Source organism: Gadus morhua, chromosome 16 (assembly GCF_902167405.1).
Source record: "Gadus morhua chromosome 16, gadMor3.0, whole genome shotgun sequence".
NCBI lineage: Eukaryota > Metazoa > Chordata > Actinopteri > Gadiformes > Gadidae > Gadus > Gadus morhua.
In genome coordinates, this window is record NC_044063.1 from 11948741 (window position 1) to 11972786 (window position 24046).

General features: G+C 42.9%; 3 protein-coding genes across 3 annotated transcripts; all 3 read left to right on the top strand.

The window, feature by feature from the left end:
• The first annotated feature begins 6748 nt into the window (after positions 1-6748).
• On the top strand, positions 6749-11125 carry LOC115561134 (vomeronasal type-2 receptor 1-like). The gene is made up of 2 exons (XM_030380954.1): positions 6749-6946; positions 10084-11125. The coding sequence occupies exons 1-2, from the start codon at positions 6749-6751 to the stop codon at positions 10933-10935; spliced, it is 1050 nt and encodes a 349-aa protein (XP_030236814.1). The 3' UTR covers positions 10936-11125.
• Positions 11126-11204: 79 nt separating this feature from the next.
• Positions 11205-12526, top strand: LOC115560865 (vomeronasal type-2 receptor 26-like). The gene is made up of 2 exons (XM_030380486.1): positions 11205-11269; positions 11370-12526. The coding sequence occupies exon 2, from the start codon at positions 11870-11872 to the stop codon at positions 12482-12484; it is 615 nt and encodes a 204-aa protein (XP_030236346.1). The 5' UTR covers positions 11205-11269; positions 11370-11869; the 3' UTR covers positions 12485-12526.
• A 4840-nt stretch (positions 12527-17366) lies between these two features.
• Positions 17367-19345, top strand: LOC115561135 (extracellular calcium-sensing receptor-like). The gene is made up of 4 exons (XM_030380955.1): positions 17367-17711; positions 17844-18074; positions 18191-18314; positions 18432-19345. The coding sequence occupies exons 1-4, from the start codon at positions 17367-17369 to the stop codon at positions 19343-19345; spliced, it is 1614 nt and encodes a 537-aa protein (XP_030236815.1).
• The last annotated feature ends 4701 nt before the right edge of the window (positions 19346-24046 follow it).

Here is a 24046-nt window from a genome sequence, read left to right on the forward strand (position 1 = left end):
CAACAGTTGGTCCTTTGTACAGCTGTCCAGCAAGGTCTCAGAAGGAGACTGAATAAACGCTTCTACTACCGCAGCCATGCCAAAACAGCTTTGATCACTGGGATGCCACTAGAATAAGAACTTCCCCCCTAACTGCCTATCCAACCCTGAATAATCTTGACCCTAATGTTCATGCAGCTTGTGGTGGGTATTTACGCACTGTAAACCAGCCGGTTTGAAAGGCGACCTGCAAGCAGGCAACCCCCAATATCCTTCGGATGTGCCCCCGAGAGAATTGACATTGAACAATTGACACTAACCACGCCCCACAGCACTACAAAAAGGGAAAAACAACAAAAGAAAAAAAAATTCATTCATACATGGGGGCTCGTCAATAAGTTGTTGCATTGAGTAGTTGAACAGGTTGGAGGAATATCATATAGGACAGGTTAGTAGTTGGTTTGGGAGCAGGTTCATAGTGGGTAATGCGGCTCATGCTAGGCTAACAGAGTTGATTGTCTGGTGAGCTCATGTCTGAGTTTGAACTTTCCCTGGTAGGCTTCAGTTGCGTTTCCCCCTTGGGTTACGTGAATTTTTTTTTCTTTTGTTGTTTTTCCCTTTTTGTAGTGCTGTGGGATTGTCATTCGGAACTGGTCCAACAAAATGGGGCTTTTTCAAAGAGACTGATGTTCTGTCAGGGAGTTTATTCTGTTGAGTATTTTGCTCAGACAATCGGCGTAACATTTGCGCGAGGGGGCGTTCAGGTTTTCTAACAAGTTTCTTCAGTTTCTGCAAGTGGTTCTCATAAGGGAAAGCTGAAATGTTATCGCGACAACCATGCAGTCTCACATCCTGGGCCAAATGTACCAATGAATGCACATTGTACACAAGGGCGTCCTTGCCATATATTTGGCCAAAATGCGTCACAAACATACGGAGCAATGTTTCGGCATACTGCCAGTGCAGCGAGGACAAGGTTGGACTGACTAAAATGGCAATGCTGGAAAACAGCAGCATAAAATTTTGGTAAATATTTGTGTCCAAGTATGAAGGCAGAATGACAGGCCCAATGTACAACAAAAACATCCTAAATTCTGTTGCCTTCCACCTGTCAATGTCCCTCAATGTTCTGGGTTTTCTTGCAAATTCCAAAGGAATATAGCTACGCAACCCTGTTAAACCGTCAGACATCTGGTTGACAATGGAAGCAGGTAAACGGAATCTGAGAGCTCCTCTTAGCCATATGCTCAGAAGTTTCCTAACGACACCTAAACAAACGGAATGCATGTAATCCCCTGGAAACTGAGATACCATCCCTACGTTCAACCCCTGGAAAGGGTCAGGGCCCTGGTGATGTTCTTCATTATGTTTTTGGGCAAAGGATTCATCTGTCCTGAGTGGGCAAGAGTCTAAGGGAAAGGTCATTCTATTAGATAGATATTCTCCTTTCTGGGCACATTTATCACAGCCAAAATATCCGTTGTGACCCTTAATATTTTTTACAAAAGCGCGGGCAGGTGTATCACATATGACAGAATCTAACTTAAAAAATATCCTTTTGCCCTCAAAGTCAATACCACTCTCCAACTCTTTTAGCTCAGAAACAAAATCTTCCAAAAAGACTTCTGCTGGCTTTGGTTTATGTGGTCCACAGAACAATGCAATCACAACCGGTTCTTTAATTGGAAAAGTTAGTAAGCATCCTAAAATTGGCCACACCTGAATGCCACTGCTCTTGAATAATGGCAGTCCATCAATGTTAATTTGTAGTTTAAATTGGCAGCCATTTTCAAATGACTCTAACGCCTGGTGTAGTTTCGCTTTAAAGGAGGACAGGATGCCAATATAATAATAAAGGCCCTCACATTTTTTCTCTATGTTAAATGTGACCTTAGTCTTGAGGAGGGTTCGTGCATCCTTGGGGAGATCAGGGTGATGGAGTCTCAACAGACCAAGAAGAGCTGTAAGAGCTACCAGGGAAACTCCAAAAGTTAAGGCCCAGTTACGAGACTTTCAAATAGGTTGCAGGACTGATCTGTGCCGTCTGCATCTTGGTCTGAGTCAGACTCCTCCTCAGGCAGATCCATTCTAAAGGACTGCTGGTCAAAATGTGATGTGCCCACAACAATGTCCTCCTCCATCATCATTTCATTCCCAATCTCCTCCATGTCACTCTGCTCTGAGTGCAACCCAGGCTGTCCTTCCACTATACTACAACACTGGGAAGCAAAGCTTTCACTCTGCATGTCCCTAATTTGTTGAAGCCCTTGCTCAACACTTCTACGCGCTCTCCATCTAATGGCGGCACCGGAGAGGAAGGTTTCTCTTGAATCCATCGCAAGCTGTGAAAATGTGCAGAAAAAGTTAAATCCTTAACGAATGTACATGTGTGGGGCGGAGACCATGTGTCCAGACAAAAACAGTGAAAAGACAACTTACATCGTTGTTTTCAAAGGGGGGCTGGACCCGGACAAATCCTAAAGGGCACAGTACAGAGAAATTAGATACATTCAAAAGATTCACCTGAAAAACTCTTAGACCCCGTTTACATATAGGGATAGCACATATTTACATGCGGTCTGGCCTTTCAATTTCATTGGTTTTCATCACAGAAAACGATTATTTCTGAAAACTTATGCTAAAGTGGAGCAAATTCTCACTATTTTCTAGTAGCCTGGAAATCCAGACCCACATCTAGAAAGAAAGCAAATTCAAATTGTGCTCTTGCGAGAACTCTGGATGTCAAGGGTATCTCTGGAGTAAATTTTTGTATGATACCAGTTCGAATCTTGTGGTTGTGATTTTACAGCCCCTCAAATAGCTGCATCATTGAAGGAAAACTGTCAAAACAACCAAAACCATCTATTTCTGGCAAGCATACATATTTTAGATCTAATTTAACAGGGTTGAGATAAGTCAAGCCCTCTTCCACACTGTAGTGTGATGTCAGCCAATCAGTGTTCACTCCCTGCAGCCCCAGCATGGAGGAGAAAGTCATTGTTGGCGTTTGCAACTCCCTGAGCTCTGTATCTAAATAATATATACTATAATATATAAATATCTATATTATATAATATCACAGCCAAAAGCTGTTTACCTACGGATGATATTATAAATCAAAGACTGTGTCTGGTTCTCGGACCTCTCTGGTACTGCCACAACAAGTAGACTCGTAATGGGGATACCTCGGCCATGGTGGAGAAGGAATTGGGGGAATGCAACTTTGGCTTTGACTCTCTGAAGTCCAGATTGAAACGTGACATGGAGGAGAAGGCGATTATCGTTTTATGCGACAGTCGATGTACCAGAAAGCCATGTTTTCTGGCAAAAGCTAACTACAGCTCTTTATAGCTAATATTATTTTAATATGTTTTCTATTGAAATACAGTGATTGTTGCTTTATTAGTATCAATAAAATCTATTAGTTGTAATTTGCTAATTTTATAGATTATACAGCCTATTTGGTTTGTTAAATATCATTAAGACTAATAAAATACATTATGTACAAAGTTCTTAGTTAAAGAGTAGTTTATAATATAATTAATAATATTTGAAACAACTGTAAAAATTGATAATACAAATGACGTCGTGGCACAAGCGGCAGTGACCCTAGGTCTGTAATCCACATGGCGGCAGTTCAGTTCTCTCCTCTGCCATTTTTATTTTTGCTCTTTTGATCAAACTTAATAACGCAATCGGCCTCTTTCATAGGTATGATTTTGTAGAAGTATACGACCAGCCGTCCGTCGCAGCCACTTTTGCCTAAAAGAGCAAAAAAAATCTCTGATTGTGGAGAGAATTGAACTAGCAACCACTTGTACCACTATGGAGGTTAATTCCTAACACGTTACTTTATGAAAATTAACTAAACTAATTGGGTATACATTATTTGAATACACCGCAAATTACAAATAATATGTTTTATTGATACTGATTTTTTTTTTTAAAACTGTACTTCAATAAAAAAATATTAAAATAAGAGTAGCTATACAGAGCTGTAGGTAGCTATCGCCAGAGATCATGGAGTGTTTCCCATACGCCTACCCAATGTGAGGTTGGTGCGCGGGTACACTTATAAACAGCTGATTCGCCCGCTCCTCCTCTTAACGCGCCTATCAAAGGAAAACCCGAAGCAGCGGGTTATTTGGCACAGAGAAGACGATTGGCGACTGTTTTACCAAAGTTTAGTATGATATAGGCCTACTGTGCTCAAAAACACCTGCCCAAAATTATTGTTAACTCAGAAGAGATAAAGCTATCCCTTATTAACTCAACGTTATTGATATTGAACATCCCGCACCCTAAATCAGCATAGGCCTAGATAACGTTGGTAACACAGCAAACGATGCGATTCATATGAAATGCGGTTATAGTTGAGATAGGCTAAGGTATTAGACTGGGTACCTCCAGCCCGCTCTGCCGGCGATTTGAATTCGCGATTCCCGATCCGCTTTTACTGGAGGCATTCACCAAGCAGGCTTTTCACCCTGCGGCGTCCAGCGCAGTGTAGCCCTAGCTAGCGCATCAGTGTATGTTCATGAGTGCGGTTACTGCCTATTGATTTTGGTGAATAAGAAGCTCTCACTGATTCATCCATATGTTCCCATTAGTTCTGGACCTTTAAAATAACCTACGATTATCAGCTCACTGTAGCCTAGCTCATCAGCTTGTCTGACAGGTCTCCGGTTGTCAGAACGACAGTGAAACCACCGGCAAGTTATTAAACTAATGTTTAATATGATTAACAGGCTCCAACATCTGATTTTGGTGAATTACAAGCAAATCTCACTGATTCATCCATATGTTCCCATTAGTTGTGGATGTTTAAAATAACCTACGATTAACTGTAGCTACCCGGCTTGTCTGACTGGTCTCCGGTTGAGTATAAACTACCGGTAAGTTAGTAAACTTGTATGTGTAATATGATTAGAAGGCTCCAACACCATTTCACTTTTAAAATGTATTTTAATTTTAGAATGCACTTACCAATAATCGCAAAGACGTAGTGTAGTCGGCAGTCGAGTAGGCTCTGCGAAGTGTCGAGTTGCTGGGAAAAACCGTTGTCACGTCACGTGACTCGCGTCCGGCCTGCGGAGCTGCGCCGTATCTGTCCCGCACCCGCAGGATGGACTAAATTCAGTTGTGGCGCGTCCGGTCTGCGGAACTGCGCCGTATCAGGCCCGCACCCGCAGGACGGACTAAATTCAGTTGTGGCGCGTCCGGTCTGCGGAGCTGCGCCGGATCAGGCCCGCACCCGCAGGACAAACTCAATTCAGTTGTGCGCGTCCGGTCTGCGCAACTGCCCCGCGCAGCTGCCCCGGATCAGGTCCGCAACGGCCGTACGGACTGTCATAGATCAGAGCTACAGACAGGTCTGGCGCAAAGTTGGTGCAGATCTGCATAATGAGTGTGACTGCTGCGCGAATCAGCTGATTCGAGGACGGATCTGGCACAGATCTAATTGCTGTCTGGGTCGTCTACTTGGTTGATCTCCTTGTCCATGGACCATGTTTTTACTCATCAAAGACACACCTTACGAATAGAATGCAGAGTTGCCATTTATCCTTGACATGGATGCTAGCAACACAGGCCTTAGCGCTGTGTACAGCTGACCCCTGAAGTAGAGCGGGTTGTTGCTTACCACAGTCATACCTTGGATAAGCCGGAGACAAACTATTGTGTCACGCGCAAGGAACTGCTGGCAGTAATTGATGCAGTAAACCATTTCAAGCACATCCTCTACGGCCTTCCATTCACCATTCGCACTGATCATGCTGCTTTGAAGTGGCTCATTTCCCTTAAAGAGACTGAAGGACGAGTCGCCAAATGGATCGAATAACTCCATGCCAGTTCACCCTACAATTCAGAGCCGGTGAGAGTCACACAAATGCAGACAGCCTCTCCCGCCGACCTTGTGCCCCAGACTGTCACCCCTGTAACCGGGTAGAAGATCGGGAGGCAGCTAACGTACAGATGGGGGAGATGATCTGTCAAATCCCTATTGATGTTAGGGGTTTGGCTGAACTGCAAACCGAGGACCCTGACCTTAAAACGGTCATGGGGTGGCTGGGAACAGACCAACGACAGACCAATGCCTTCGAAGATGTGATTGAAAAAAAGACATTGAGACGGCTACGATAAGAATTATATTGGGGCCAGAGCAGGAGGGATGTGGAGGACTACTGCCACTACTGCGACCGCCACTTTTCAGCTTCCTTGGAACAGCCTCGGTGTTCGTCCATAGGATGATTTACAAAAAAAGGAGAGATTTTTGAATCACGTATTCACCACAAAACTTCCTTTGGACATTTGGCGCCCTATTAGCCTTCACCAGCACTCTAGATCAGAGTTATTGGGACCTGTATCTACCCCTCATCCTCATGGCATGCCGCAGTGCGGTCGAAAAACCACTGGCTGTATACCTGCATTGTTGATGTTTGGCAGGGAGCTTAGAACACCGCCAGAGCTAGCCTACATACAACCGCCCGATGCACCAGATGCAATGGCTGGCCCGGAGTAAGCCAGGCAATTACAGGACCGCCTGGAAATGGCCAACCGATTCTCAGGCAGGTGTTTGTCATGTGCACTAAGGGGCAGGACTTCCAGGCTGGGGACCTCGCCTGGGTGCATGGACCTAAGGCCGTTGACCCAAGCTGGACAGCAACTGGATTAGCCCATGCTTTGTGGTAGACAGAGTTAGCGAGGTTGTGTATAGAGTCAAACTGGCTTGCAGAGGCGGCACCGCACCGTTGTGCTGCAAAGGGATAGGATGGCACCGTACTGGGGGGAAACAGCAGCCCACCTTCCCTGTCACATCTCCCAGGATGCGGGTGAGGTCACCTCGCCACAGGAGGGCCCCACCGAGGCAGCAACAGAATGTGCCTCAGGGGAGGAGGTGATACCTCTTGGAGCTGTGGTGCCAAGGAACACGGCTGCAACAACGGGAACCCCTCTGTTGGATGGTGGAGTAAGGAGACCACAGAGGGAACGGTGTCTTCCGGGGCGCTTTGAAGAAAAAGCTCTTCCTCAGGGATGAGGTATTAGAGGGGGGGGGGGGGGGAAGCTAAGAGAGGGACGTAGGGACGCCGCGGTCACCGCTGCTGATCGCTGCCACTCTAATCAATGAAACCATTTCCACGTCTCAGCAGCGTCCCAGGAGCGGCTCACCGAGCCGCAGCGCAATCATTCCGTAGCACATCTATTTTTGACGCGAGCCGTTGCTGAACTGCGTAAATTTCACAATTTCAACAGAGCAGATCGAGCCGGGCAGGAAGTGAAAAAGTAAAAGCCATAGAGCAGCCGGTCAATTTTCAAAATAAAACACAATACTCAGCTCATGTAGCCTATCACAACTTCACATCAACTTTATTACGTCATAACCGGTGGCACCAGGTCAGCAGTCAATCAATCAAATGGTCTCAGAGGGTCGGCAACATGGATGACGAGAGACTGATTGTCGAGGTGGAGCAACATAAAATAATTTAGGAAATAAATCATCTTCTGACAATGTCAGAAAGGACAAAGCCTGGCATTTAATTGTAGTCGTTTTGGGAGTGGAAGCTGAGTACATTAGGTTTAGGATTATCGCGTGATCGCGTGATCTCGTGATCTTGCGTGAATACGGCTGGCTCGCAAGGCAGCGCTACGCTGCCATTACACGCCCGGTGGAAATGGACGCAGGGCAGAGTTCACAGCCGTACCGCAGCGCGTACGTCCCCGGTGGAAATCAGGCATAAGGGGGGCATCGATGGGGTGTGTGTTGGGGGAAGGAGTTGCCCCAGTTCAGTTTGGGACATGGGGTGAGAATAGAGGAGAAAGTGGGAAATTGAGCGACGAAGGCTGCAGTTCGGGAAAAAGCCTGTGAAGACACGCTGCTACAAGTAAGCTATCTAGCCAGTGTTCGGCTCTCACCATATTGTTTTGGCCACTCCTCCAACCGATGAACAAAAGCCCAATGAGAAAACAGGTGGCCTTGAATAGCAGAAGGAAGATGCTCAGTTCCATGTTGTTTGCCATTGTATGTTCTATATTTATAGAACATAGCCAGAACAAGGAGAGAGGAACACACTCCAACGACCGATCCAGTACATAGATCCATACCCATTGGCTCCTTGTAAGACAAGAACACAACATTCTTGGGGATGCAAAGTTTTCTCATGTTGCTAGGCCACATTCTTGGCCTAACGGCTTGTTAACGTGTGCAGTCCAAAGAATCTGGTAGTAGTGAGAGAAGGACAATAACTCATTCAAATCAAGAAAGTTAGAGATGGATCTCACAGATCATAACCCACCGTTGTTGTTGCTGACCTTGTGGTATATGAACAGCATTTAACACTTTAAAGAAATAACAGAGTCCGAGAAGACTGACGCATGAAAGATAAAAACTTTATTATTACTCGTGAGCAAGTAAGAACAAGGCGAGTTGGTTTGACAAAGATCTGAGCCGCACCCAGTCTCCCCCTCATAAATCCATTCTGCCCATACATCATCCATCTGTCATTAGCTGATCCAATACACTCTTCCCTTACGTAAAGATATACTGTACCCCTATCCCACTCTCTCCTATTTTCCCAGACCTTCTCTGGGCCCGCAACTGGGGCCTCCACCATATTTGGAACATGCTAGCTACATACTGTACATTAAACTCGTTCACCTCAGGAGCCATAATGGTGGCATCCTGCAGCAGTGCTTGGGGGAGAGTGGTACTCAATGTTTCTCCACACTTATTAGAAACACATAACTTAACATAAGTTAACTAACATATAACGTTTTTGCTGTTGTAAGGGCACCCCTCGAAAAAACATGGCATAAACATAAACATGGATGTATAGTTCTACAAATAAACGGTTGATCTGTACTGTACGGGACCAAACCATTCCTGTGATTCGCTGTATGATGGCACAATTGAAAAAAATACATTTACTGCTTAGAAGCATTTAGGAACTTATCAGTTGATTCATTGATTTTATTCTCTTGACATATTTATTAACGAATTTTTTTAGCCTTTGTATGATTTGTAGAGATAACTGACTGTAATGATGACACAAAACGGCACAAAATTTGCTATTATTTTTGCTTTAAGTTCAGTTCTCTCTACAATCGTACAAAGGCTAAAAAAAATAAGATTATAAATTTGTCAAAAGAAAAAAATCAATGAATCAACTGATAAGTTCTAAATGCTTCTAAGCAGTAAATGCTTTCGAGCATTTAGGGTGTGATTTGTAGGAAGTAAAAGCCTACATTTTTTTCAATTGTGCCTGTTGAAAAGAGCAGTCAAGCATACCGATATCTTTATTGGTCTATTCTTCCCAACCACAACAACGATACTATAAAGGTTAGCGCAGGTAAGAATGTCTACAAGCTAGGAGATGGTTGCTGTGATGGGCTGGATCAGCATTATCCTAATTACACTACTGGTAAAGGGCAAGTCAGAGGAACAGGCATGCAAACTGATAGGCCAAACAGGCTTTTTGGAGTTTTCAAAAGATGGTGATCTTATTATAGGAGGGATGTTCTCTCTAGATTCAACTCAAGTAACAGAGAATTATGGCTACCATGCATATCCTTCGATATTTTGTACTGGGTAAGATATGTATGCCAAAAATTTGTAAAATGTCTACTTTTCTACTTTTTCAAAAAGCAGTCATAGACTGAACAATGCTTTATGCTATATGTATCCATTTGTGTATGTATCCAAATAGTTGTTATTCAATATTAATTGCATTTTTCCAAGTCTAAATCCCAGGGAGTTGCTGTTTGCCCGTGCTGCTATCTTCACTGTGGAGGAAATCAACAAAAACCCAACCCTGCTCAATGGAGTGACCTTGGGCTACAGGATCTATAACGGCTGTTGGGGTGACAGTCCAATAAGAGCAGCCATAGAGGCTGTAACATCAGGGGGAAGCTGCAGTAAAAGAGTCCAGGCACTGATTGGCCATTCCTCTTCTGGTGTTAGCAAAGATATAAACCTTATAGTTGGAGTGCTAGATATCCCTCTAGTGAGACATTTGGACTATTTTGAAGTTTTTGATGTTTTGTTTCATTACTGTCTTAATGTGGTAATGTGTATGAATAACACTTGATTTCACTTTTCTTTTTTTACAGATCAGCCACCTTTCAACGTGCGCCTGTTTAAGTGATAAACGTTTATATCCAACATTTTTTAGGACTGTTCCAAGTGATGAATTTCAAATATCCGCTTTGGTTCAGCTCATGAAACATTTTGGCTGGCAGTGGGTAGGAATAATTCACAGTGCTGGGGTATATGCATCTGATGGTGCAGCTGAGTTCATTAAGCAAGGAAAGGCAGAGGGTATTTGTGTAGAATATGTTATTAGCTTTGAATTGTATGATACCAAGATAGAACATAAAGTAAAAGAGAAACTCAAAGCCTCCACATCAAGTGTAGTCCTGCTATACATGTCATTAACCTACATGAGAGTTTTTTTAAAAATGGTTAATGGGAACAATTTACCTCGTAAACAATGGATTGGTAGTGAAGCTTGGATCTCACAGGTAGACTTGGCTTCCCTTGGGAGTAAGAACGTCTTACATGGGGCAATGGGGTTTGCCCTGTCTCGGTCTATTATTCCAGGTCTTGCAGAATTTCTACTGAGCTTGAAAGTGAGTGATGAACCAGAGAGTGTTATGATCAAAGCTTTTTGGGAAAGTTTCTTTGACTGCAGCTTCTCTCCATCAAATAACACAAAGCTCTGTACTGGGGATGAGGATCTGAGAACAATCTCCAGTGCCTACACAAACACAGAATTAAGATCTGTGAGAAATGTGTACACAGCAGTGTACTCGATTGCACATGCTCTTAATGCGTTATTGCGATGTGAAAATGGATTAAATCCCATCACAGGAAAACACTGTGTAAACAAGACCGATATCGAGCCCAAACAGGTACAGTATGTTCATATATATATATGTATTGTGTACTTAAGTACGGACTAATTTACTTGCTAATTTGGAAATGTAATTGCAGGCTATATATATATATATTTTACAATTTCAGTGTTTTCAAATAACATAATAACATTGAATATTCTCTGTGCAGGTACTGGAACACCTGAAGCTGGTGGATTTCACCGTACTGAATGGTTACAAGGTATCTTTTGATGAAAACGGAGACACTGCGGCAAAGTATGACCTGTTAAATTGGCAGTACAAGGAGGATGACTCTATGAATGTCATTAACATTGGGCATTATGATAACTCTTTACCTGAAGGACAACGATTCAGCTTAACACCTAACACAGCAATTATATGGGCCCTTAACAGCACCGAGGTAAAATATAACCGAACAAAAAACATTTCAGTGACTAGTGGTATGATTTTATTTTTGCAACTTACATTACGTTTTTATTATTTTCTCATGTCTGTGTTAGCCTCCAAAGTCTGTTTGCCGGGATGCATGCCCTGCCGGAAGTCGCAAGGCCATTAATAAACATGCACCCGTGTGCTGCTTTGATTGCTTTGAATGCCCAGAGGGAGGCATAAGTAATAAGACAGGTAGGATACGTATTCCTAAAGCTCACTTGCATTCTAAGCCTAAATGTTACTGAAATGAGTGCTGTGCTCTCTTTCAGATTCGTCAGACTGCTTTTTGTGTACTATTGAATTTTGGCCAAATGACAAAAAGGACAAGTGCATTCAAAAACCAACTGAATTCCTTTCCTTTACCGAAATCTTGGGGACTGTATTAACTGTGTTTTGCTGCTTGGGTGTATTTTTGTCCATTTTAATATTCATAATTTTCTTGGTTCATAGAGAAACACCTATTGTCAGGGCTAACAACTCTGAGCTGAGTTTCCTGCTGCTTCTCTCTTTAAAACTGTGTTTCCTGTGTTCTCTGACCTTCATCGGCCGTCCCTCAGACTGGTCCTGTATGCTTCGCCACACAGCTTTTGGGGTCACCTTTGTCCTCTGTATCTCTTGTATTCTGGGGAAAACGATAGTGGTGTTGATGGCCTTCAGGGCTACACTACCTAGCAGTAATGCTATGAAATGGTTTGGTCCAACTCAGCAGAGACTCAGTGTATTGGCTTTCACTGTCATACAGGTTGTTATTTGTATTATTTGGTTAAAAATCAACCCTCCATTTCCAAACAGAAATTTTCAGTCCTTTAAAGATAGAATAGTTTTAGAATGTGCCTTAGGATCCCCTATAGGGTTTTCGGCTGTGTTAGGGTATATAGGGCTCCTAGCGTTGTTATGTTTTATACTGGCTTTTCTGGCCAGAAGGCTGCCTGATAGTTTCAATGAGGCCAAATTCATCACCTTCAGCATGGTGATATTCTGTGCTGTTTGGATCGCCTTTATCCCTGCTTATGTCAGTTCTCCTGGGAAGTCAACTGTAGCTGTGGAAATATTTGCAATTCTTGCTTCCACCTTTGGCTTGTTATTATGCATATTTGTACCAAAATGCTTTATTATTATTTTCAAGCCAGAACAAAATTCAAAAAAGCATATGAAGAGTAAGATGCAAAGCAAAGGCGTCTAAATGTTGGATTCAAATGTGTATAGGAAATATAAACTGATTATGTATACTTCGATTTCAAATGATATATTAAACATTTATATGACAGATAATGTGTTATTTTTTAAATATATAGATTGAAGGAACAGGTGGCATCAGTCATCACCTTCAAACATTAGTTAGTTTGTAGAGGTCTAGAAGTCTTCCATGTAATTCCCTAATCAAAATGTCTGAAAAATTGTCACTCTATTATCCTTCATATAACTTAATCAAAATTATTCTGTACACTTAATTGTAGTACACACTTGTTGCATTTTATAATTCAACAATTATCAACAATGCCGTATTCAAATGAGTTAAATGCAATCCAAAAATCGACATTCTTTTATTTCTCAGATTCAAAGATTTCGGAATCTGTTTACATATATGTTTATTATAGCCATATCATTTATTTGTTCCAAACTATTGTCACAAACATCTACAATTACTTCAATTAGTGTGGTTGCAGTACATAATTAGAAAATTGTGTAATTATCTACTCCCACAGTTTTTGAGGTATAAACCACTATCATGGGCATAAATTGTACTTTTAGAGCCCATGCACTGCATACATATTCATTCATGCATTTTATAATGCTATTATTTATTATTGAAAGTGAAAGAGTTGAGAGACCAAGTAATGCAGACTTTTTTATTTGTACTTTTTGTTATATAATCTGAGGCGTTTGATGAACGGAAGACAAAGGTTTTAGAAATAAATGTTTAATTAATTGATTGAGCTTCCTCCTTTTCGGGAGCGTATACATACACTTGGGCCCCCTTGACAAAATCCTCTCCCATGGAGCAGGAGTCATAAGCCCGCTTTTGGCAAACTCCAGCCTTGGTGATGGCTAGGGGTGTGCATTGGCACTGCCCTCACGATTCGATTCGATTACGATTCACCAGGTAACTATTCGATTCAATTCGATTCTACGATGCATTGCGATGCATCAAAATTCTACGGCACACAATAAGGCAAATTTTTCACCTTCCACTCCCAAAACTACTGCAATTAAATGCCAGGCTTTGTCCTTTCTGACATTGTCCTTATAAAAAGGATGATATATTTCATAAATTATTTTATGTTGCTCCACTTTGACAATCAGCCTCTCGTCGTCCATGTTGCCGGCCCTTTGAGACCCTTTGATTGATTGACTGCTGACCTGGTGCCACCGGTCATGACGTAATAATGTTGATGTGAAGTTGTGATAAACTACATAAGCTGAGTATTGTGTTTTATTTTGAAAATTGACCGGATGCTCTATGGCCCTAATGGCCCTAACCCTAACCCTAACCCTAATCTGGCACCGCATATGCCTTTGGCTATTTCGTGAAATAACCTATAGCCCAGAGAACATAGTGGCCATTGTCAGTGATAGGAAAAGGACCCAGGATAGGACCCGGGACATCACAACACAGAGGTCCAAATCACTGGCGATGGTATCCACGATGAATGGTCGACTTGGGTCTGGGTACGCCAAGACGGGGGCCTTGCCGTCCCCAGCAGGTCAATGCGGTGTTGCACTGCTCATCCCACAAGAAGGCCTGCCCCTTGTGGGTCAGGCAATTTAAGGGACTAAAAAAGGTGGCAGGTCTTGATGAAAGCGCAATAATAAGATGGCAGGCCCAAGAAGCTCTGCAGCCCTACGATGTTATGAGGGACAGGCTCACGGTGTCCCCCTCACCACTGATGATATGGCCCAGGAACGTCGTCTCTCGTCGAAGGAGGGGGCACTTTCCTTGGGGTGGAGGAAAAGACCATCTTGCAATGGCACATCTCACGTAGGCTGGCTGCCAGGGATTCCTCAAATTCTGCGGTGTGGGCAAGGAGATCATTAAGTTAAACGATGCAGCGACTCCGAGGGGCATTGGCGAGGGACATCAGCCCTTGCCCGATGGAGAAGGCTGTCTTAGGTTGAGCATTTGCAGCAGGTGCTAGCTGCCAGTACCAACTGGAACCGGTGATGTGGTCCAGGGCGTAGTCAATACGGAAAAGTTGGTGAAAGTCCATCTGGGTTACAGTGTTCAACCAGAAATAGTCCACACAGAAAACACCAGCTGTTGTCCTTGCCGAACAGAACCACCGGTGCGGCCAAAGGACTACTGGAGGGCTAGATGACCCCCGCCTCTGCGATCTCCAGGTCAGGTCTTCTGCTCAACAGCGGCCTGTTTGGCCAAGGGCAGTGGATGAGGGCAGATACGGAAAGGGTGTGCAACACTAATGTCAATCTGATTTTAAACCAAGGTGGTTGGTGTTCCTGCTCTCGTGCTGCAAAGATGTCCATTGACTGGTTCAGCAGCTCCTCCGGTTACCGTTTCTGAGTGGATGAGAGGCCTTCACTGCTCTGCTGAAGGAGCTCTTGCACTGCCTTTTGGGTCATGGTTGAAGAGCCCTGATTTGGTTTTAAATAAAGGGATGGTTACCTCAGCAGGTGAGTTGGTTACTGGATAGCTGAAGCGTTGGCGTCACTGCTGAGAATTAAGTCATTGATGGACGGGCCGGCCACATTCCCAAATGGGAGTTCGTGCAGGTAGCCTTTCCACCGCCGCGACGCTGGAGTACTACCACCCTGGGTCCAAAGCAGAGAGTGGCCACTGGAACACTCACTGTAGCCTTCAACTGGGTGTGCAGGTCAAGGCCCACTATACAAGTGTCTTGGATGTCTGCAAGCCAGAACTCGTAGCGTTTCTTTGTGCCCACCACTGTTACCCACAGAGACCCCCTCCCCTACTTCTCGGCCAACTTTCCAATCAATGTCCTGACTTTCGTGGTGGTATGTGACAAACTAGGTGCTTGAGAGCCCTCTGAGGGAAAGGCAATAATTCATTATAATAAAGAGAAAAGAAATGTGAAAGCGAGAGATGGAACTCACAGAGTCCAAGGCTTCCACTTTCTTCGGCTTACACGTTTCTTTGGTGGGCTGCTCTCAATAAACACCGACCGGGCCGCCTGAGAGGTAAACTAAGGCCACTTAGAGAGGGACCTTAGCTGAATAACCCTGGTTTAATTTTCTTTGGTGGCTGTAAGTGAACCACTTGAATTTACATCAAACCTAGATCATTGGAAAAGGCCTAATTTTGGTGCTGGTTTAGGCTTAAATGCTGCAGTGATGCAGCCAGTTTGTTTTAAACAAACATGGATGTGGATCATATTTAAGGAATGAGTGTTCATGGGTGTAATTTTACACATTTATGTATAGTTTTACACCTACACTGTTGTTTTGTTCACAGGACCATACCATTCCTTTGATTTCAGAAGGTCATTCTCAGCACGATGACTTTAATGATGACTTGCAGAAAAACTACAATATATGTTTATATATGTTTTATTATTCTTATATGTTTTATTATATTATTCTTATGTTTTATTATTATTTTAAGATTTCTCAGTTGTGCTTAATACAATGCTTAATTTCCCCTTTAAGTTGCAGTTCACTCTACAATAGTAAACACTTTTTTGTTGTTAAATAGGCCAAAAGAATAAAGTCAATGAATCAACTGATATGTTCAGGAATACTTTTGTGTCATTTGTAAAAAATGACGCTTTAAGATTTTTTTTATTTCGCCTGTTCTAAAGAGCAGGCAGGCAAATATATACAAATATTTCTATTGGTTGATGATTCTTCACAACAACAACAAAGATACTATAAAGATTAGCGCAGGTAAGAATGGCTACAGGCTAGGAGATGGTTGCTGTGATGGGCTGGATCAGCATTATCCTAATTACACTACTGGTAAAGGGCAAGTCAGAGGAACAGTCATGCAAACTAATAGGGCAAACAGGCTTTTTGGAGTTTTCCAAAGATGGCGATCTTATTATAGGAGGAATATTCTCTCTAGATTCAACTCATGTAACTGAGAATTATGGCTACCATGCACATCCTTCTGTATTTTGTACTGGGTAAGAAATGGATGCAAAGAAATAATAAAAGTCTTCTTTAGAAAATACTTTTTCTAAAGAAGTCATATACTGAATGATTATTTATGCTGTGTGTATCCAATTGTATATGTATCCAAATTGTTTTACTTGAATATTTATTACATTATTTCAAGACTGAATCCCAGGGAGTTGCTGTTTTCCCGTGCTGCCATCTTCACGGTGGAGGAAATCAACAAAAACCCAAACCTGCTCAATGGAGTGACCTTGGGCTACAGGATCTATAATGGCTGTTGGGGTGACAGCCCAATGAGAGCATCAATAGAGGCTGTAACATCAGGGGAAAGCTGCAGTAAAAGAGTCAAGGCACTAATAGGCCATTCCTCTTCTGGTGTTAGCAAAGATATAAACCTTATAGTTGGACCGCTAGATATCCCTTTGGTAAGAATTTTTTTTTTTTTTTAAAGAAAAAATATATATGTTTTGTCATAATGTGTATGGTTAACACTTATTTTCACTTTTCTTTGTTTACAGATAAGCCACCTTTCAACATGCGCCTGTTTAAGTGATAGACGTTTATATCCAACATTTTTTAGGACTGTACCAAGTGATAAATTTCAAATTTCGGCTTTGGTACAGCTCATGAAACATTTTGGCTGGCAGTGGGTAGGAATAATTCACAGTGTTGAGGTATATGCATCTGATGGTGCAGCTGAGTTCATTAAGCAAGGAAAGGCAGAGGATATATGTGTAGAATATGTTATTAGCTTTGATATGTATGATACCAAGATAGAACATAAAGTAACAGAGAAACTCAAAGCCTCCACATCAAGTGTAGTCCTGCTATACATGTCATTATTCTACATGAGAGAGCTGTTCAAATTGATAGACGGGAATAAGTTACCCCGAAAACAATGGATTGGTAGTGAAGCTTGGATCTCAAAGTTAGATTTGGCTTCCCTTGGAAGTAAGAACATCTTACATGGGGCAATGGGGTTTGCCCTGCCTCAGTCTATTATTCCAGGTCTTCTTGAGTTTATACTGAGCTTGAAACTGAGTGATGAACCAGAGAGTGTCATGATCAAAGCTTTTTGGGAAGATTTCTTTGAATGCAGCTTCTCTCCATCAAATACCACAAAGCTCTGTACTGGGGATGAGGATCTGAGAACAATCTCCAGTGCCTACACAAACACAGCATTAAGGTCTGTGAGAAATGTGTACACAGCTGTGTACTCGATTGCACATGCTCTTCATGCGTTAATGCAATGTGAAAATGGATTAAATCCCACCACAGGAAAACACTGTGTAAACAAGACTGATATCCAGCCCAAACAGGTGCCGTATTGGTCTTAGATGGTCTTATATAACCGTATTTTGGAAATGTAATTGTATTTTAGTAAATATAATATTTGTTTACAATTGCATTTTTTTCAAATAACATAATAACATTCATTATCCTCTGTGCAGATACTGGAACACATGAAGCTGGTGGATTTCACCATATTGAATGGTTACAAGGTATCTTTTGATGAAAACGGAGACAGTGTGGCACAGTATGACCTCTTAAATTGGCAGTATAAAGAGGATGACTCTGTGAATGTCATTACCATTGGGCATTATGACAACTCTTTACCTGAAGGACAGAGATTCAGGTTTAGACCTAACACAACAATCGTATGGGCCCTTAACAGCACTGAGGTAAAATGTAACTGAAGAAAAAACTTTTCAGTGACTTCATTCTTCAGAATGTCTACTAGATGTATCATTTGATTTATGCAACTAACTCATAGTTGTATTACTATTGCCTCTTTTAGCCTCCAAAGTCTGTTTGCCGGGATGCATGCCCTGCCGGAAGTCGCAAGGCCATTAACAAGCGAGCACCCGTGTGCTGCTTTGATTGCTTTGAATGCCCAGAGGGAGGCATAAGTAATGAGACTGGTAGGATACTATTTCTAAAGCTCACTTGCATAATAGGCCTAAATGTTACAGAAATAAGTGCTGATTACCATTGATAATCTTCTCAACATATTTGGTTTGGTATTAACTCTCTTTCAGATTCATCAGACTGCTTTTTGTGTGCTGTTGAATTTTGGCCAAATGACAAAAAGGACAAGTGCATTCCAAAACCAACTGAATTCCTTTCCTTCACAGAAATCATGGGGAATGTATTAACTGCGTTTTGTTGCTTTGGTGTATTTTTGTCCATTTTAATATTCATAATTTTCTTGGTTCATAGAGAAACACCGATTGTCAGGGCCAACAACTCTGAGCTGAGTTTCCTGCTGCTTCTCTCTTTAAAACTGTGTTTCCTGTGTTCTCTGACCTTCATCGGCCGTCCCTCAGACTGGTCCTGTATGCTTCGCCACACAGCTTTTGGGATCACCTTTGTCCTCTGTATCTCTTGTATTCTTGGGAAAACTATAGTGGTGTTGATGGCCTTTAAGGCTACACTACCAAGCAGTAGTGCTATGAAATGGTTTGGTCCAACTCAGCAGAGATTCAGTGTATTGGCTTTCACTCTAATACAAGTTTTAATTTGTATTCTTTGGTTAACAATTAATCCTCCATTTCCAAACAGAAATGTTCAGTCCTTTAAAGATAAAATTGTTTTAGAATGTGCCTTAGGATCCCCTATAGGGTTCTGGGCTGTGTTAGGGTATATAGGACTCTTAGCTATGTTATGTTTCATACTGGCTTTTCTGGCCAGAAAGCTGCCTGATAGTTTCAATGAGGCGAAGTTCATCACCTTCAGCATGGTGATATTCTGTGCTGTTTGGATCACCTTTATCCCTGCTTATGTCAGTTCTCCTGGAAAGGCCACTGTAGCTGTGGAGATATTTGCAATTCTGGCTTCCACCTTTGGCTTGTTATTATGCATATTTGTACCAAAATGCTATATCATTATTTTCAAGCCAGAGCAAAATTCCAAAAAGCATATGAAGAGTAAGATGCAAAGCAAAGGTATCTAATGATGGACTCACATGTGTATAGGAAATATAAACATGAAACTTGATATACTATGATTTCAAATGATACATTAAACATTCATAAGACGGATAATCTTGTTTTTGAAATATATAGATTCAAGGAACAGTTGACACCAATGATGTCACCTTCTAATAAAAGTTAGTTTGTTTGTAGAGGTCTAGAAGTCTTCCATGTAATTTCACAATCAAAAAGTCTAAAATGTTTTCTCTCTATTATCCTATATATTTCTGAACCAAGATGATTCTGCTCACTATATTGTAGAGCACCCTCGTTTCACGTATGGTTCAACAATAATCAACAATGCCTTATTGAAATGGGTTACATGCATCCAAAATCGACATTCTTTTATTTCTCAGATTCAAAGATTTATTCATAAGAGTCTCGGAATCTGTTATACATATATGTTTATTATAGCACAATGATAAATAATTTGCTCCAATCTATTGTCAAAAACATGTACAATCCCTTTAATTAGTGTGGTTGCAGTAGATAATTAGATAATTGTGTAATTATCTACTCCTACAGTTTTTGAGGCATAAACCACAGTCTAAAAGTCAGACATAAATTAGAGCAGTGCACTTAGTATAGTATAGTAGATTTTATTTGGACATGGACATGACAATGTCATTGGACGAACCAGATGCATTGTTTACAGTGTATTAGCATAAATGCTAGTTTACAATGTAGTAGGCTGAATATATTTTGATTTTTATAATAATATTGATTGACGGTTTACAAGCTATTATTTTAAGTCAAAGGTATTTATTTAATGTGTTTATTTTGGTTATAAGCCATTCTCATTATTTCCCTATTTTGTGTATCATTGTGACTTTGTTTTCTAACAGTTTACAGGATTCTATGGTCTAAAACAGTACATTAATCTATCATCCGGTGAACAGTGTATTTTGGTGAGCCGCGACCAATTGTTCTGGTCTGCATCAGGTCTGTAGGGGGCGCAGTGTGTTGCTCTTCAGATCAATTCATGTCTTGAAGAAGAGACACAGCGTCGGCTGATAATTAATTCATTTAATGATAATTTCAACCCTTTTACAGGGGTGCTACATTTTGGGGGCTCGTCCGGGATGTGTGCAGCGTGGTTCCACTTCTAGCTACAGAAGTCCCCTGCCGTCACACGTCTCTTTTAACCAACCCAGTCATCCTGAGCACTGTGGTGAACTGCTACAGTGGTAACCCGATCATCAGTGAGCAGTGGGCAGTCAATCTGAGGTATTGCTACATACCAGGAGAGCTGCTGCTACGTTCAACGGGTGAAGAGGTATCACTCCACATCGTTCACAACCACCTGGCACAGAGATGGCGTCATCGGAAGTGGAACAACTACAGGTAGAAATATTCAGAGAGCTATGTGAGCTACCCCGAGATGCTCTGGTAGAGCTATGTGACTTTTTATGTATAGCAGGAGGAGCACTTGAGCATGTGACTGGTAAAAGTCGAAGAGCTCTCATTAAGTTAGTTTCAGATCACATGCAGAGAGAGGAGCTTGAAAAGCAAGAGGATGACGGAATGACTGACTTACTCCTCTGTAAAGACAAAATGACTGAGCTCCTGGCAGCTGCCAACCTAACACAGCAACAGACACAGGAAGCAGATTTACAAGAGGAACAGAGGAAAAAGGAGCGAGAAGAGGATAGGATACGGAAAGAGATTGAGGCCTTGCAGCTACAGTTGGCTGCCACACAGAAACAGAGTGAGAAAGAAAAGTCAGACACCAGAGAAATACAAACCCCAGCCCCTAACAGCGTGTTAACTCAGAGCACACCCCACAGTTATCCCCCTACCCCATGGCACAAGGATTTTAAAATAGCTGGCCAGATCGGAGAGCCTGGGCAGAAAGATCGTCTGACCTTTTCAAGTCTGGCCCGCCAAATTGAACATGGTCGAAATAAAGGGGTACCAGAACTCGAGATAGTAGATGCAGTAATAAGGTCAATCATTCCTGGCATGGGGCTTCGTAGTTATCTAGAGGGGAAAGCTAACCTGACCCTCCCCACTCTAAGGAGAATACTCCGTTCCCACTATCAAGAGAAAAGTGCTACTGAGTTCTATAAGCAGCTGACCTCTGAAGTGCAGGGCCTCAAAGAAACGCCACAGAACTTCCTCATTCGTACCTTTGACCTGAGACAGAAGATCTTGTTTGCCTCACAGGAAGATGAGTCAGGCCTCAAATATGACCCAGGTCTAGTACAAAACATGTTCCTGCACACTGTGTTAACCGGTCTGCAAAATGACAATATAAAACGTGATCTCCAGCCCTATCTTGAACAGACTGACATCTCTGATGAACTGTTACTGGAGAGGATGAACACAGCGTGTGCCTATGAGACAGAGAGGCAGAATAAGAAGAAATTATTGGGACAGCCACGGCCTGCTACTATCCACGCAGTCCAGTCGAGCGACACTCCTGTGGAAAAGAGTGACAAGTCACCTGGTCAACAAAATTCAAACGTTAAATTGCCCCCTACAGTTGCCTTACAGCTCGAAGAGATGAGGTCCGAGATGGCTGTACTGAGAGACCTTAAAGCTGAAATGTGCCAGATCAGAGAGTCTATGCAGCAGCCCCAGTCCACGCCCCAACAACCCCAGCTGCAGCCTCAGTACCCCCTCCAACAGCAGGTCCCATACCAACCCCCACAACGTCAATTGCAGCCCCAATACACCCCCCGACAGCCCCAGTACACTACCCCACAACACCGATCACAGCCCCAATATACCCCCCAGCATTAGCCCCAGTACAACCTGTCACCAAGTCAGTCACAGCCCCAGTACAACTTCCAACAGACACAGAACCAGCCGCAGGGATATTGGTTCCCTCCTGGTCCAGGACAGAGAGGAGGAACCGCTCAATATCAACAGAGGTTCGCTCCACAACGCAGCTTTCCCCCCCCAAATCTTCGATGAATGAAGAAGTGTTTTGGTTGTCAACAGCGCGGGACTGAGGAGTACTGCACACACTGTTTTCGGTGTGGCAGCAGTGAGCATTACCTGGCGGGCTGTCGAGTAAGAGGACAACAAGAACAGTTTGGAGGTGAGCCTTTAAACGAGGACGGGTCATTCGCACGGGGCAGGGAGTGACCAGTGACATACCAATGTCCCACAACTGTGCACACTGTGGAAAACAGGGCGAAGAGATGAGACAATGTACAAAATGTAAAAAAGCCCTCTACTGTTCTAAACAATGTCAAGTTAATGATTGGACTGTGCACAGAAAAGAATGTTTCCCCCCCTCATGTATGACTGTGAACACTGCCCCCCGAAGAGAGAAACAGGCCCAGATAGCCCCGCTGGTAGGCAAAAAGTGTCTGATTGACTGTCACATCCAAGGCCAAGGGGTTCAAGCTTTGTGGGACTCAGGGTCTCAAGTGACAATAATTGATGAGCTATGGAAAGAAGTGCACCTGCCACACACAAGGCTAAGAGACATTTCTGAAATATTGGACAGAGCAGGCCCGTTGGATATTGTGGCAGCGAACGGAGAGAACATGCCCTATGTTGGATGGGTGGAGATAACTTTTAGTTTAGCTTCAGGAACACCCACCACCTCAGTTACTGTCCCCACTCTTGTAATGAAAGGTAACAAGCTGGGCCGACCAATCATTGGGTCCAATGTCATTGAGCTAATCCTAAACAGTGAATTGAAAAAGTCCAATGCTACTAACATGGAACTCCTGAGTCATACAGTGAGAACAGTATTCCCCACTCTTGAACCAGAGCAAGCCCAAGCCTTTGTACATCAAGTGAGCGTTGGACAGGGAAGGGAATATACTGTGAAGACAACAAAGGAGCGGATCAATATACCTAAACACATGTCTGTCAAAGTGGAGTGTCATGTACAGATGCCTCCCCCACATGGAGATGCTCCACTGATCTTTGAGCCCGATGTCAACCCCCACTGGGCAGAGGGACTTGAACTCTGTGACACCGTCGTCCAACTGAGTAAAGATAACAGACCCTACATTACTGTAAGTGTGCAAAACCCCACAGCCCATGACATAGTGTTGACAGGAAGAACTGTGATTGGAACTGTACAAATATTCAGACCCTGTACCCCGCTTCCATTCTAGAGGGGTTCCGCCCTCCACCTCCAGTCAGTTTGAGCCACATCAGGGTTGAAGAGAACAAAACGACTGACCTATGGGACCCGCCTGTCAGTCTGAGCCACCTGAGTGAACCAGAGAGAGAGATAGCTCACCAGATGCTGAGAGAGGAGTCTGCCTCATTTTCAAAAACAGATGATGATATCGGATTCATTGAAAAACTGCAACTCAGCATTTCCCTGAAAGACTGTGAACCTGTGGCAAAAACCTACATGTCTGTGCCCAAGCCCCTGTACAGGGAAATGAAAGATTACTTACATGACCTCATCGCACAGGGCTGGGTCAAGAAGTCGAACTCACCATATGCATCACCAGTCGTCTGTGTTCGCAAGAAAGACGGGAGTCTACGACTGTGTATTGACTTTCGTGAAGTCAACAGAAAAACTCTCCCTGACAGACAGCCTATTCCGAGAGTGCAGGACATCATGGATGGCCTAGGAGGAAACTCCTGGTTCTCACTTCTAGATCAAGGGAAAGCATATCATCAGGGCTTCATGGCCAAAGAGAGCAGACCTGTGACAGCCTTTGTTACTCCCTGGGGTCTCTATGAATGGATCAGAATTCCCT